We start from the raw sequence: 12,715 nt of genomic DNA, 5'->3' as shown, positions 1-12,715 counted from the left end.
ACCCAATGTGCCTAAACAAAGATGATATTTGAAGCCTAAAGCAGATACAAAACTGTAAAAGGATGGACATTCATATTGTGACTCGTCTTAGGTACTTTGTGCCCCTTTGGATTCATATCAAGAGTCTAAATGTTAGCACATGAACATTCTGAATACTACAAGCCTGCTTAACACCATGCACATGTGTGCTGACCTGCTCTAACATTGTAAAAGACTGTATAACCCAAATGTAACTTTTAATTAAGTTCACAGTACTATGGCATAGAAAGTATATATCTGGAGTTAAAATTATTTAAATGTTTTGTATCTCGCAACTGGGAGGAAACTTAGAGGCTTGGGTAACACGGGAGGTGAGAGTAAACAGATCCTATATCCAGTCAGAAAAGGCAGATACGAATGAACCTCCTATTCCCAGCAGGTCAAGGAAAGATGAAAACGATAATATGAGGCTATACCTTGAAAAAATCCCGCAAAGGCTAGGGGGAAAAAAGCTAGGTAAGAGGCGGCCTCTGAATAGGTCTCAACTCCTGCAAGGCTTTTCCAAATGCCAGAAGCTGAAAGCGATAAGAACGAGCGACATTAGGGAAGTGGGTTTTAGACAAAATAGAGAAGGAAAAGAGATTACTAGAATCACGTTGTACTCAAACCTGGCAAAAGACACGATTGAAAAGGCAGTAAACGAGTTACAAAAAGAAGGTATCCGCCTACTAAACGAGAACGAAGTTTTAGTAGAAGTAGAAGGAAAGGGACGGCAGGGAAACAACTTTCTAAAATGCCATGCAGGGCTAGGCAAGAGACAGGTTAGATTATGTGACCAGGAGGATGAGGAGGAAATGCCGCTAAGAAAGTTGCAAACAACTCAGAGGTGGCACATGGGTGGGGAAACTGGAGTAAGGAGTCTGACCAAGCAGGACCCTCATCTAGACACACAAATGACTGCGGGGAGGAAGGTTGGCTAGATGATATCGAATAGGGAAAAGGTATGCCACATAGCATAAGGATAATCTCCTGGAATATAAATGGCCTAGGAAATGACTTGAAACAAAATAATATAAGGGAATTGGGGGAAAATACAGAAATTATGTGTATCCAGGAGACCTGGCTATGTGGCAAGACCCCGATTTTTGATGGCTTCTACCAGCTAAACCGACCTGCAAAGAAATGTAGATTTGGGCGTTCTGCTGGTGGAATTATGACTCTGGTATCGACTAAGATCATGGAGAAAGTGATTGAAATAAATGTAAAATGCAAATGGTTGTTGGCATGTAGAATAATACTATCAGGGTGTATAGAAATGGATACAATTCTAATATTAAATGTGTACATGCAATGGGCCACCACAGAGCAATATGTAGAGGAAATGGCTCTCTTCAAGGAGGATATAGATTACCTTGGTGAAAAATACGGCAGGGATATGCTTATTCTCGTGGGCGACTTTAATCACAAACTTCACCCCGAAAGGTAGATTGTTGGTTTCTAAACATATTGGAGGCCTATGAAATACCTCAAGCAACTTTCCCTGAATGTATATCTAGTGCTAAAGATTTGCAGTTGGGAAACCTCCTGGGAACAAAAAACCTGTTCTGTTTAAATGGAAGATGCGAGCTAGACTGCCCCGCCAAAAAAACATTTAAACCAGGCTCTCAAATCTTCCCCATAGATTACGCCTTTACCACACCTTGGAATTTTAGATTAATCTCAGGATTCAGAATTGTGAATAGAGATGGGAGTGACTATAACATGGTAGCCTTGGAGATCCCGAATGTGCACTTCGAATCTGGCCCAAAGGTTATGGAACAAGAGGTGGATTATCCCAGACGCCGCACAACTAGGCTTACAGAAGAATATGTTGCCAGATTAATAAAATTACAACAGAACCTAGACCTGAAGTCAGCAAGAGGTCGAAACCTCGATTGGTATGTACGAAAAATCGAGGAGGTGGTCCAAATTCTTAGTATAGGTCTAAAAAATATAAATAGAGGCAAAAACAAAAATAATGCGAAAAGTGAGAAGATAGAGAAACTTACCTGCTGGTTCACTAGGGAATGCCTGGAGAAAAAAAGGGAAGTTAGGAGAATGACCCGCCGTATTCAGCAAAAGAGAGATCAAGATAATGTAAACACCCTAGTGGGCCTAAAAAGAGAATATAACATCAGAAGGGCAAAAAGGGAATTTAAAGAGGGATGCTGGCAAAAATTACTCGAGGCAATCGAAACTAAGAACTTACGAAACTTCTGGAAGTTAGTCCACTCAGCAGCAGATCGCCAACCAGGGAAAATGAACTGCATTGTAGAAGAGTCCGCACTGGAGGAGTATTTACACGATCTGTATAGCCCAGGGAAAGACCGGGAAGAAAATCTGTACACAGACTGGAGCGGTCTGGTAGCAGATATAAAACCTGGTTTTTCCGCCCAAGAGGTTAAAAAGACGATAAAAGGTTTGAATCTCACAAGAGCGGCAGGCCCAGATAACCTCCCGGCTCAAATAATCAAAACTCACGTAGATTGGTGGGCGGAATTTTTTGCAAATATGTTTGAAGTCATTTTAGATACTGGGAAACTCCCCGATAACGGGAATGGGGCTATAATAAGGCCAATACATAAGAAAGGGGAGATGAACAACCCGAAAAATTATAGATAAAGTAATCTACTGGACATCGGGGAGGAAATATTTGCAAAAATAGTTTTTGGCAAATTAAAGGACTGGGTGGAAGAGAACTTAATTATCCCGGTGGAACAGGGAGGCTTTAAAGAAGGGCACTCCACCGTGGATCACTGTTATGCCCTGTGGGCCCCTGCCCGGAAGTCGATAGAACAAAAGGGGAACCTGTTTTGCTGTTTCGTCGACTTCCGGGCAGCCTTTGATTCAGTGGAGTGGGGGAAACTATGGGAGTGCCTGATTAAATACGAAATACCGGTGTGCTTACTTGAAATCTTGAAAGAATTACACAGAGGGAACTGGGCCCAAGTCATTAAAGATGTATTCCATGATTACTGTAAGGATAAATTGCTGACAGTGAACATGGAAAAAACAAAGATCATGCGCTTCGGTAAAGGGACCAAGAATTTTAGCTGGTACCTAGATAAAATAAAATTAGAAACGGTAAAAGAATATAAATATCTTGGTCTTTGGTTTGAATCCTCCTTAAAATGGGACATACATTTGGTACACCAAAATGCAAAAGCATCTTCCTCCATTTGTGGCCTGAAATTGTTTTATAAAAACTATGGTGATATGTCACACAAACCGATATTAAAAGCATATGAGGCCATGATACCGCCCCAAGTACTGTATGGTGCAGAAGTGCTCCTTCTAAGCGGAAAGGGAGGCTGGGATCGGGAGGAAGGTAAGGCCCTGAAAACATTATTGTCACTACCTAAGTCATCTATGATACAGGCAATTAGACTGGATACAGATATGATTGGATGGAATACTCAAGCCAAAATGGCGATGGTAAGATTCTGGAAACGCCAATCCCAGGGGGTAGGGGAAAAGGTCTCACATTGGTGTAGTGAAGAAATCCGCCACAGTAACCTAAGATGGGCATCAAACGCAAAAAGAAAAATAAAGGAAATAATTGGGAATCTAAAAGTGGGAGTAAACCAAAACTCTCTAGATGTAGAGTTCACGAAGAGTGCACTCAGAGTACAAGGAAGGGAGTACTCCAGAAGGCAGTGGTAAATACGATAGAATTGTGGGAAAACGAGACTGGGAACCCATATTTAGAAACCCTGCCAAATTATGTATTTAGGTGGGAGATACTGAAAATCCGAATTGGCACCATCCCTTGGCTAATGGAAGGGAGAGTTAAGGCAGAAATGTTATATCCAGATGGTATATGTAAATGTGGCCTGGGGGCCAAGTGTGAAATGCTGCACATACTACTTGACTGCTTGACATGTCTAGAAGTGAGAAAACGGTTCTTACGACCTTTATTTATAAAATATGGCATAAGATAATGTGTACAAGCGACAAACTTATTGATAGGAATGGAAAATCTGGAAATAGCAATTGCACTTGGGAACTTTCTGAAAAAGGTGAATCGCTTAGCACAGGAACATCATAAGAAATCAAATTGAGGAACCTATATTGATAGATACAAGTAGAAGCTAAGTTATAAGAGGGATTGCAAGCCTATAAGATATCAGATAGTACTGTTATGAGAAACATATCGAAATTGCCTGTTTTTAATGTAATATCTTCCAGTTTTATTATGTATAGCATGTGTTTTAAAATTCTTCTTAACGATTTTATGTCTGTGCTACCCATAGAATGCCTTTTCTTTTTAAATTTTGTATAACATATAGAAAGCGGCATAGAGAGTAACAGCCTGATTTTATAAATTTTGTATGGTTTTGATATTGATGTGATGCATTTTGATCTCATTGTTTAAAGACCACGGTCTAAATAAACAGAGTTTCTCTCTCACTGGTTAACTATTCATAGTAGGATTTGATTCAAAATACTTTGTCTGGTCCATAAATGTCTTTATGGTAAAGCTCCCTTTTTTCTCGATAACAAAGGTAACCTGGTACTTTAATGCGAGCAGGTTTCAATCAACCACTTTAAATCTTTTGGTCCACAGACTGCCCTATCAAATCCCTTACCATTTTGTAAGATCTCGTGGTGAGGAAATATCCTTCATGCAGTACCACTTCAACTAGAAAATACCACAGCTCTCTTCCATTTTAGGAAAAACCCAAGGCCCTGCTTTGGAAGAACAATATTATCAACAGTTGGTTCATACGGGTGCAACGTATTTCTTTCACTATATCAAAAATATATGTAGCATTCTGTTGACACTTTACTAAATAAAGGATTTTCAACACAAATTCTTTCTTAAAAGACACTTTGTCAAAAACACTTTGTAAAAAACAGAATCCAAACCATCTATATCATCATATAACGTTTTATGAATTGTACTCATTCATGTATGCTTCAAATATTCATCATTTACAAAAAGGCTGAAAAGTGAACAATACGTGCAATTCGTGACATTTAGTGCTCAGTGCTGACGGCGCAAGTGTGACCAACAAAATGTACAAATATTATTTACAGGTGGGACATAAAAAGGATTTATCCTGGCCTATATATTCCAAAATTCAACTGTATACTGCCTTTGTCAGTATTCAATACAGAAGTTTGCCATAATAGGTCCAATAATTTTTTTAATAAAGAATTTGTGTTGAAAATCCTTTATTTAGTAAAGTGTCAACAGAATGCTACATATATTTTTGATATAGTGAAAGAAATATGTTGCACCCGTATGAACCAACTGTTGATAAAATTGATTTGCTGCCTGGGTTCATAAGTGATACTGGGTTAACCCCATTGGTTACGGAACTGCTTTGGAAGAAAGCACTGCTCTTCCAGAAGGGTGATGTCGCTGGTGAGGCTGTGCACCCTTATAGCCAAATGGAACATTGAATGAGCCTGTAGTGCGACTAACCCCCCATCTATATTAGCTTGACATAAAGGAAAAGACTGGAGCACCAGATTTTAAGAACCAGTGTATGCAGCCAAAGCATAAAAAGATCTGGAGTTTATGGTGGGCATACTAAGTACTACAACGATAGATATACAGTTATGCAACACTGAGTCTGTACTAATGCTTTTCCTGACCAAATGCACTGTTTGGTTTTCTTTATTAACTCTTGCAAATAAAATAAAAATTCACTTGATAGAAAAAATGTATTATTGTACCTTTTACTCTTTTGCCATCATAAATGTATACTCACTCTTTCAATGATTTTTCTAATGCCAGCGCCTCTGTAAACTTCTTCTTCATGTTGAGGATTTCAGACTCCATACCATGATTTTTATTTTCAACTTCATGAAGTTTGGAAGATAAATCATTGATTTCCAGTATAAAGCTAAAAACATAAAACACATTTCAAGATGTGGCTTTCTATCTTTATTCAAAAACATTTTATATTGTCATTCATTCTTGAAGTCCACATGTTTTCCCAGTGAGTCAGAAACCATTAGAAGGGTTAATTTGAACTTAGACCAATTATAGCTAATTCAGGGAAAGGCATCTGCAACAATGTGGTTCTGGCACCACGGTCACATTTATTCCAGAAATAATACGCAATTTCAAATATACGGACGGGCAAGCACTACGAAATGTATTAAGCCTTAAAACACGGGAGGCTTAATCTAAATATTTTTTGCTAATTTTCTGCTACACTGCATGTGAATCAGGTCTACTGCAGACCTGATTCACAAATATTGAATATAAATTCCACTAATTATGAAGTAGTTGGCGATTACATTATACTCACACACCTATATATGTATATATACATACACACTCATTCATACACATACAAACAGTTCTACTGCAAGCATTGGCAAAGCCAATCAGCCTGTTACCTGTTGACATTTCAGCTTTGCGAATGACAAGAGCTGATTAGAAGGATATATATATGGTGCCCTCTCGGTTTGGTGTGACACGAGTTTACCTGCTGAACTTTGTTTGGTTTTTGCATGGAACTGCAACCGTGTCACCCCCCCTGTGTTTGGATTCCACTTGGTGTGCAATTTTTCACGAGGGGAGAGAGGAGGCAGTAGGTTGCTGCCTGATTTAAGGGGGACGAAGGTGGACTTTTATCTCTTGCACTGTGGCTGCTCTGGGAGTGGAAACGCCGTCCACACAAGATGGAAGCATCACTTGTTGCTTAGAGTAACCCTGCACTACGTGGGTCCTTGCGGAGAACCACAATTCCCAGAATGCAGCAGTGGAGCAGGTACAGCGCGGAGAGCTTCACACCTGTGAGGCAGGAGCAGGGCGTGGCTACAGCAAGGGGAGTGGCCGCAGCTTCAAAAACATCGAATTAAGAGACCCTGCTAATGGCGACAACTGAAACGGGCACTGAAGATTCCGAATTTAAGGGTGAGACGCATCTGCCTAGCATTTCAGGGACACTTTATTTCTGTCAGCGCTTCAACAACAATAAAAGTTACCTTTGTTCCCCTGGAGCGGTTTCACACTTTCTTCTTCTTGCGGGTAGGAGAGAGTATATATATCTATCATAAAGCCTGCAATAAGGCAAGATCTAACTATGTTACCAAATCTATAGATGAAGCTGCAAACAAATCGAAAATTCTTTTCAATTTGGTAAAAGACCTTGCAGGTGCAAACACTTCTTCCAAACCTCCCCCCCTTAACAGTCTCGAGTGTGAGGAATTGGCTATATACTTTACTTCTAAGATTGAAAACATTCATCAAGATATAGCCACACAAAAGCAAACTCAATCTACATATGTGCATACTCCTGGACCTCATACTGATGTCAGCATGGCCCAACCCCACCCGTCCCACGCATTACTCACCTCCTGGCCCGAAATAGACGTCCAAGGTTTACAGAACATCTTAAGGAAAGTTAAATCTGGGTCGCCAGCTGACCCCCCCCCCGATTTCCATACTCAGACTTCTAGACACCTCTTCCCTAGCCGTGCTATGTCACATTCTTAACCTATCTCTCTCTACAGCTACGGTTCCGTCACCTTGGAAACATGCCATGGTATCCCCCCTCCTTAAGAAACCAACGGCCGACCCTAAGATCTTGGCAAATTTTCGCCCGATATCCCTCCTGCCCGCGCTCTCCAAAGTTTTGGAAATACACGTTCATGAACATCTCACCAAGTTCACGGAGGCAAACAATGTTCTACACCCCACCCAATCCGGCTTCCGCGCAGGTTTTTCGACGGAAACCACATTACTTGGAGTCGTGGAAAATTTTCGACATTTGGTCGACATGGGTCACTCTGCCGCGCTGATTCTTCTTGACCTCAGCGCGGCGTTTGATACCATCTCTCATACCACCCTGCTCGCTTCCCTCTCCAACTTGGGCATAAGAGGAAAGGCATTAGATTGGATAGCATCCTTTCTGACGCTCAGGACATTCCAAATTTCCTCCAGCAATGCGGCATCCAAGACCCATTTTTCTCCACATGGAGTCCCACAGGGATCAGTATTAAGCCCCCTGCTTTTCAACCTTTATGCAGCGCCGTTGGCTCAGATTGCTGAAACTGATGGCCTCACCATGTTCACATACGCTGACGACTCCCAAATCATATTCTCCCTATCTGATGTGAACCAAGACACCCCTTCACGCCTCCGGACCGGCCTCAGGAATATTTCATCCTGGATGAACGAAAATATACTCAAACTCAATGGCAGTAAAACGGAGGTTCTGATAGTAGGTCCCGACCAGAACCTCTGGAACTCCAGTCACTGGCCACCTGAAATGGGCCCCCTGCCAACTCCATCGCACCAGGTCCGCAACCTGGGCTTTATCATCGACAAAGACCTAACCATGGAGCCACAGGTGAACGTTCTCTCAGCCACCTGCTTTACGATCCTGAGATGGCTCAGAAAAATAATATGGATGCTCCCCGAAGACACCCAAAAGACAGTTGTTAATGCATTAATTACCTCCCGCCTGGACTACGGGAATGTCCTCTACTTGGGGGCATCCCAGACAGTCTCAAGGCGTCTACAGCTGGTACAGAATGCGGCAGCCAGGCTGCTCTGTAAATGTAACAGGAGAGACCGTATGTCCAGTCACTTAAAGGCACTTCACTGGCTAAGAATTGACAACAGGGTCAAGTTTAAGACTCTCAGCCTCATGCACAGGATAAAGTGGGGCAATGCTCCCAAATACCTTCTGACTCTTGTGCATACCTATATGCCTGCCCGAGACTTGAGATCCGCCTCTCAAGGTCTCTTCTGCGTCCCTAAAATACGTCGGGCCAGGATGGGAGGCAGGTCTTTCTCCTTCCTGGGCCCAAAGCTCTGGAATTCCCTTCCCCAACCACTTCGTCTTGAAAATAGGTACCCACACTTTCGCAAGGCCATCAAAACCTGGCTTTTTAATCAGTGAGCGTTTTTGGTTTCCCATTCTAACCCTTTCTGCCCCTCGAGTTCAAATTTCTGTTTAGCGCCGGGAAGCCCTTTTTGGGTATCGGTCGCGCTCTATAAACTAAATAAATAAATAAATAAATCTCTATCTATCTATCTATCTATCTATCTATATCTATATATATATTCCTCTCAAATGTCCTGAGCTTTACAGAGGTCACACGATGCAGCTCCTACCATCCAGTCTATGAACTGAGGCTGCTTGCAGTTTTTTGCATCCATTTCATTTTAAGGATTTCCTTTTTCTGTTCCCTTAAGGATTCCCTTTTCTGTTCCCAACGCGTTTCGAGGCCAGCGCCTCTTCTTCATGGGGTGTATCACAGGGAAAAGGCTGCCGTGTGTTTAACGCGTTGGGAACAGAAAAGGGAATCCTTAAAATGAAATGGATGCAAAAAACTGCAAGCAGCCTCAGTTCATAGACCGGATGGTAGGAGCTGCATCGTGTGACCTCTGTAAAGCTCAGGGCATTTGAGAGGAATTGTTAAACACACGGCAGCCTTGGCCGTGGCAGAGGAGCACCATTTCCAGTAACTGAAAGGAAAGGCTAGGAAAGGAACTTTTTCTCTCCGTGTAAGCATGCAGCCCCATGGCAAAACGAAGCCTGCAGTCTGGCAACCAAACCTACTCAAGGACTAAAACATTTTAATAATTTCACAGAGACAATGAATCTTTGACTCACCACAGAGACTACGTGAACCAGCATGCTTCTGTGCAACTCTTGTGTGTAACGCCCAAAGTGGGTGGTGTCCTTAATAAAACAACCAAAGAGACAACACTGGTGAGTCAGTCATTTTCCCTGTGATACACCCCATGAAGAAGAGGCGCTGGCCTCGAAACGCGTTGGGAACAGAAAAAGGAAATCCTTAAGGGAACAGAAAAAGGGGCAGTACTGACGCCTTGTGACTGCCGTTCCTGAGACCCGGAGTGCCGAGTTTTGGGATACTCCCTAGTACCTGTCAGGTGTCAGCAGCCAATCGCAGAAAGACATTTTGTTTAAAAGGTGGACATTGGCAAGCATTAAAGGATTGAAGGCATTTGAAAAAGTTTTATTAAGAAACGCGTCATGCCAGAAAGCCGCGCAATAAAGTGTGCTGGACCAGGTTACCTACGTGTGGCTTTTTCTTCTTCCAGGTGAAGGGGATTTGGGCTGTATATGTTGTGCGCGGCCACAGCGCATTTGGAGCCCCCACCCCACAAAGGAAGTTCGGTGTTAGCAGTGGCAAGTGCTTTGTTGGTAACGCCTCATTGTCTGGGGAAATGCTGAACCACCACGCTTCACGGGAGCAGCCTACCAGTTTTGGACCGTGAACTGCACGAGGGAACTGCCTGCACTGTTGGAATGTTCCGAGTCTGCAACTGTGGTGTGTGGGGGGGTGAAGGTGCAGGCCAGCCGCTTTTTCCACAAGAACATCCAGGTGCATTGAGGGAGTATAGGCAGTGACCGCCCACTGGGGCAGTACTGACGCCTTGTGACTGCCGTTCCTGAGACCCGGAGTGCCGAGTTTTGGGATACTCCCTAGTACCTGTCAGGTGTCAGCAGCCAATCGCAGCAAGACATTTTGTTTAAAAGGTGGACATTGGCGAGCATTAAAGGATTGAAGGCATTTGAAAAAGTTTTATTACGAAACGCGTCATGCCAGAAAGCCGCGCAATAAAGTGTGCTGGACCAGGTTACCTACGTGTGGCTTTTTCATCTTCCAGGTGAAGGGGATTTGGACTGTATATGTTGTGCGCGGCCACAGCGCATTTGGAGCCCCCACCCCACAAAGGAAGTTCGGTGTTAGCAGTGGCAAGTGCTTTGTTGGTAACGCCTCATTGTCTGGGGAAATGCCGAACCACCACGCTTCACGGGAGCAGCCTACCAGTTTTGGACCGTGAACTGCACGAGGGAACTGCCTGCACTGTTGGAATGTTCCGAGTCTGCAACTGTGGTGTGTGGGGGGGTGAAGGTGCAGGCCAGCCGCTTTTTCCACAAGAACATCCAGGTGCATTGAGGGAGTATAGGCAGTGACCGCCCACTGGGGCAGTACTGACGCCTTGTGACTGCCGTTCCTGAGACCCGGAGTGCCGAGTTTTGGGATACTCCCTAGTACCTGTCAGGTGTCAGCAGCCAATCGCAGCAAGACATTTTGTTTAAAAGGTGGACATTGGCGAGCATTAAAGGATTGAAAGCATTTGAAAAAGTTTTATTACGAAACGCGTCATGCCAGAAAGCCGCGCAATAAAGTGTGCTGGACCAGGTTACCTACGTGTGGCTTTTTCTTCTTCCAGGTGAAGGGGATTTGGAATATAAATATATATATATATATATATATTATGTCCACACAGAGTTGCCCCTTAGAAGATTCCACACAAGAAGGGGTTGCTGCACAAATCATCGCAGGCGGCAGGTGTTCCAGCGCGTGGTAGCCCTCTCAAAGCCAAACGCGTTTCGAGCATCCTGTGTGCTCTTGATCACTGGCAGTAACTGACATGAAGGCGGGCTGATTAGGAACAAACATTTTATTGGATTTCAGAGTCCCGCCCTAATGAGCGTAAGGAACGGCATTGTGGGTAATGTAGTCCAAATTAATGCCAACAGACTCCCAAGTTCATCAATCCCAGTGGAGATCACCTGCCAAAGTCAGACTTGGGAGTCTGTTGGCATTAATTTGGACTACATTACCCACAATGCCGTTCCTGACGCTCATTAGGGCGGGACTCTGAAATCCAATAAAATGTTTGTTCCTAATCAGCCCGCCTTCATGTCAGTTACTGCCAGTGATCAAGAGCACACAGGATGCTCGAAACGCGTTTGGCTTTGAGAGGGCTACCACGCGCTGTAACACCTGCCGCCTGCGATGATTTGTGCAGCAACCCCTTCTTGTGTGGAATCTTCTAAGGGGCAACTCTGTGTGGACATAATTTCAAGCGGCCGGCCCGGTCGCGAAGATTCCCCGCCGCCTGCAAAGCGGACCCTGCGTGTCTGAGAGTGCGGACACGCTTTGGGAAGGAGGGGGCCTCAGTCGAAGGTATATATTGGCCGGCTTGCAGCGTGGAGGGCAGCGCTCTCACCCAACTGGGTATTTTATTGATAAACTGACTTTGGCAGGTGATCTCCACTGGGATTGATGAACTTGGGAGTCTGTTGGCATTAATTTGGACTACATTACCCACAATGCCGTTCCTGACGCTCATTAGGGCGGGACTCTGAAATCCAATAAAATGTTTGTTCCTAATCAGCCCGCCTTCATGTCAGTTACTGCCAGTGATCAAGAGCACACAGGATGCTCGAAACGCGTTTGGCTTTGAGAGGGCTACCACGCGCTGTAACACCTGCCGCCTGCGATGATTTGTGCAGCAACCCCTTCTTGTGTGGAATCTTCTAAGGGGCAACTCTGTGTGGACATAATTTCAAGCGGCCGGCCCGGTCGCGAAGATTCCCCGCCGCCTGCAAAGCGGACCCTGCGTGTCTGAGAGTGCGGACACGCTTTGGGAAGGAGGGGGCCTCAGTCGAAGGTATATATTGGCCGGCTTGCAGCGTGGAGGGCAGCGCTCTCACCCAACTGGGTATTTTATTGATAAACTGACTTTGGCAGGTGATCTCCACTGGGATTGATGAACTTGGGAGTCTGTTGGCATTAATTTGGACTACATTACCCACAATGCCGTTCCTGACGCTCATTAGGGCGGGACTCTGAAATCCAATAAAATGTTTGTTCCTAATCAGCCCGCCTTCATGTCAGTTACTGCCAGTGATCAAGAGCACACAGGATGCTCGAAACGCGTTTGGCTTTGAGAGGGCTACCA

At 44.1% G+C, this 12,715-nt stretch overlaps 1 protein-coding gene across 1 annotated transcript in view; it reads right to left on the bottom strand.

The window, feature by feature from the left end:
- The window catches only part of HAUS1 (HAUS augmin like complex subunit 1), a 274,094-nt gene that overhangs the window by 167,414 nt on the left and 93,965 nt on the right, over positions 1-12,715 (bottom strand). Inside the window, exon 4 of the mRNA XM_086962903.1 lies at positions 5,739-5,873. Within this exon, the coding sequence (XP_086819029.1) occupies positions 5,739-5,873 (135 nt within the window). The remainder of the gene's footprint in view (positions 1-5,738; positions 5,874-12,715) is intronic.

Source organism: Lissotriton vulgaris, chromosome 3_1, assembly GCF_964263255.1.
Source record: "Lissotriton vulgaris chromosome 3_1, aLisVul1.2, whole genome shotgun sequence".
NCBI classification, from domain to species: Eukaryota; Metazoa; Chordata; class Amphibia; order Caudata; family Salamandridae; genus Lissotriton; species Lissotriton vulgaris.
Note: the sequence above shows the minus strand (reverse complement) of the source record. Positions and strands in the feature narration are given on the sequence as shown.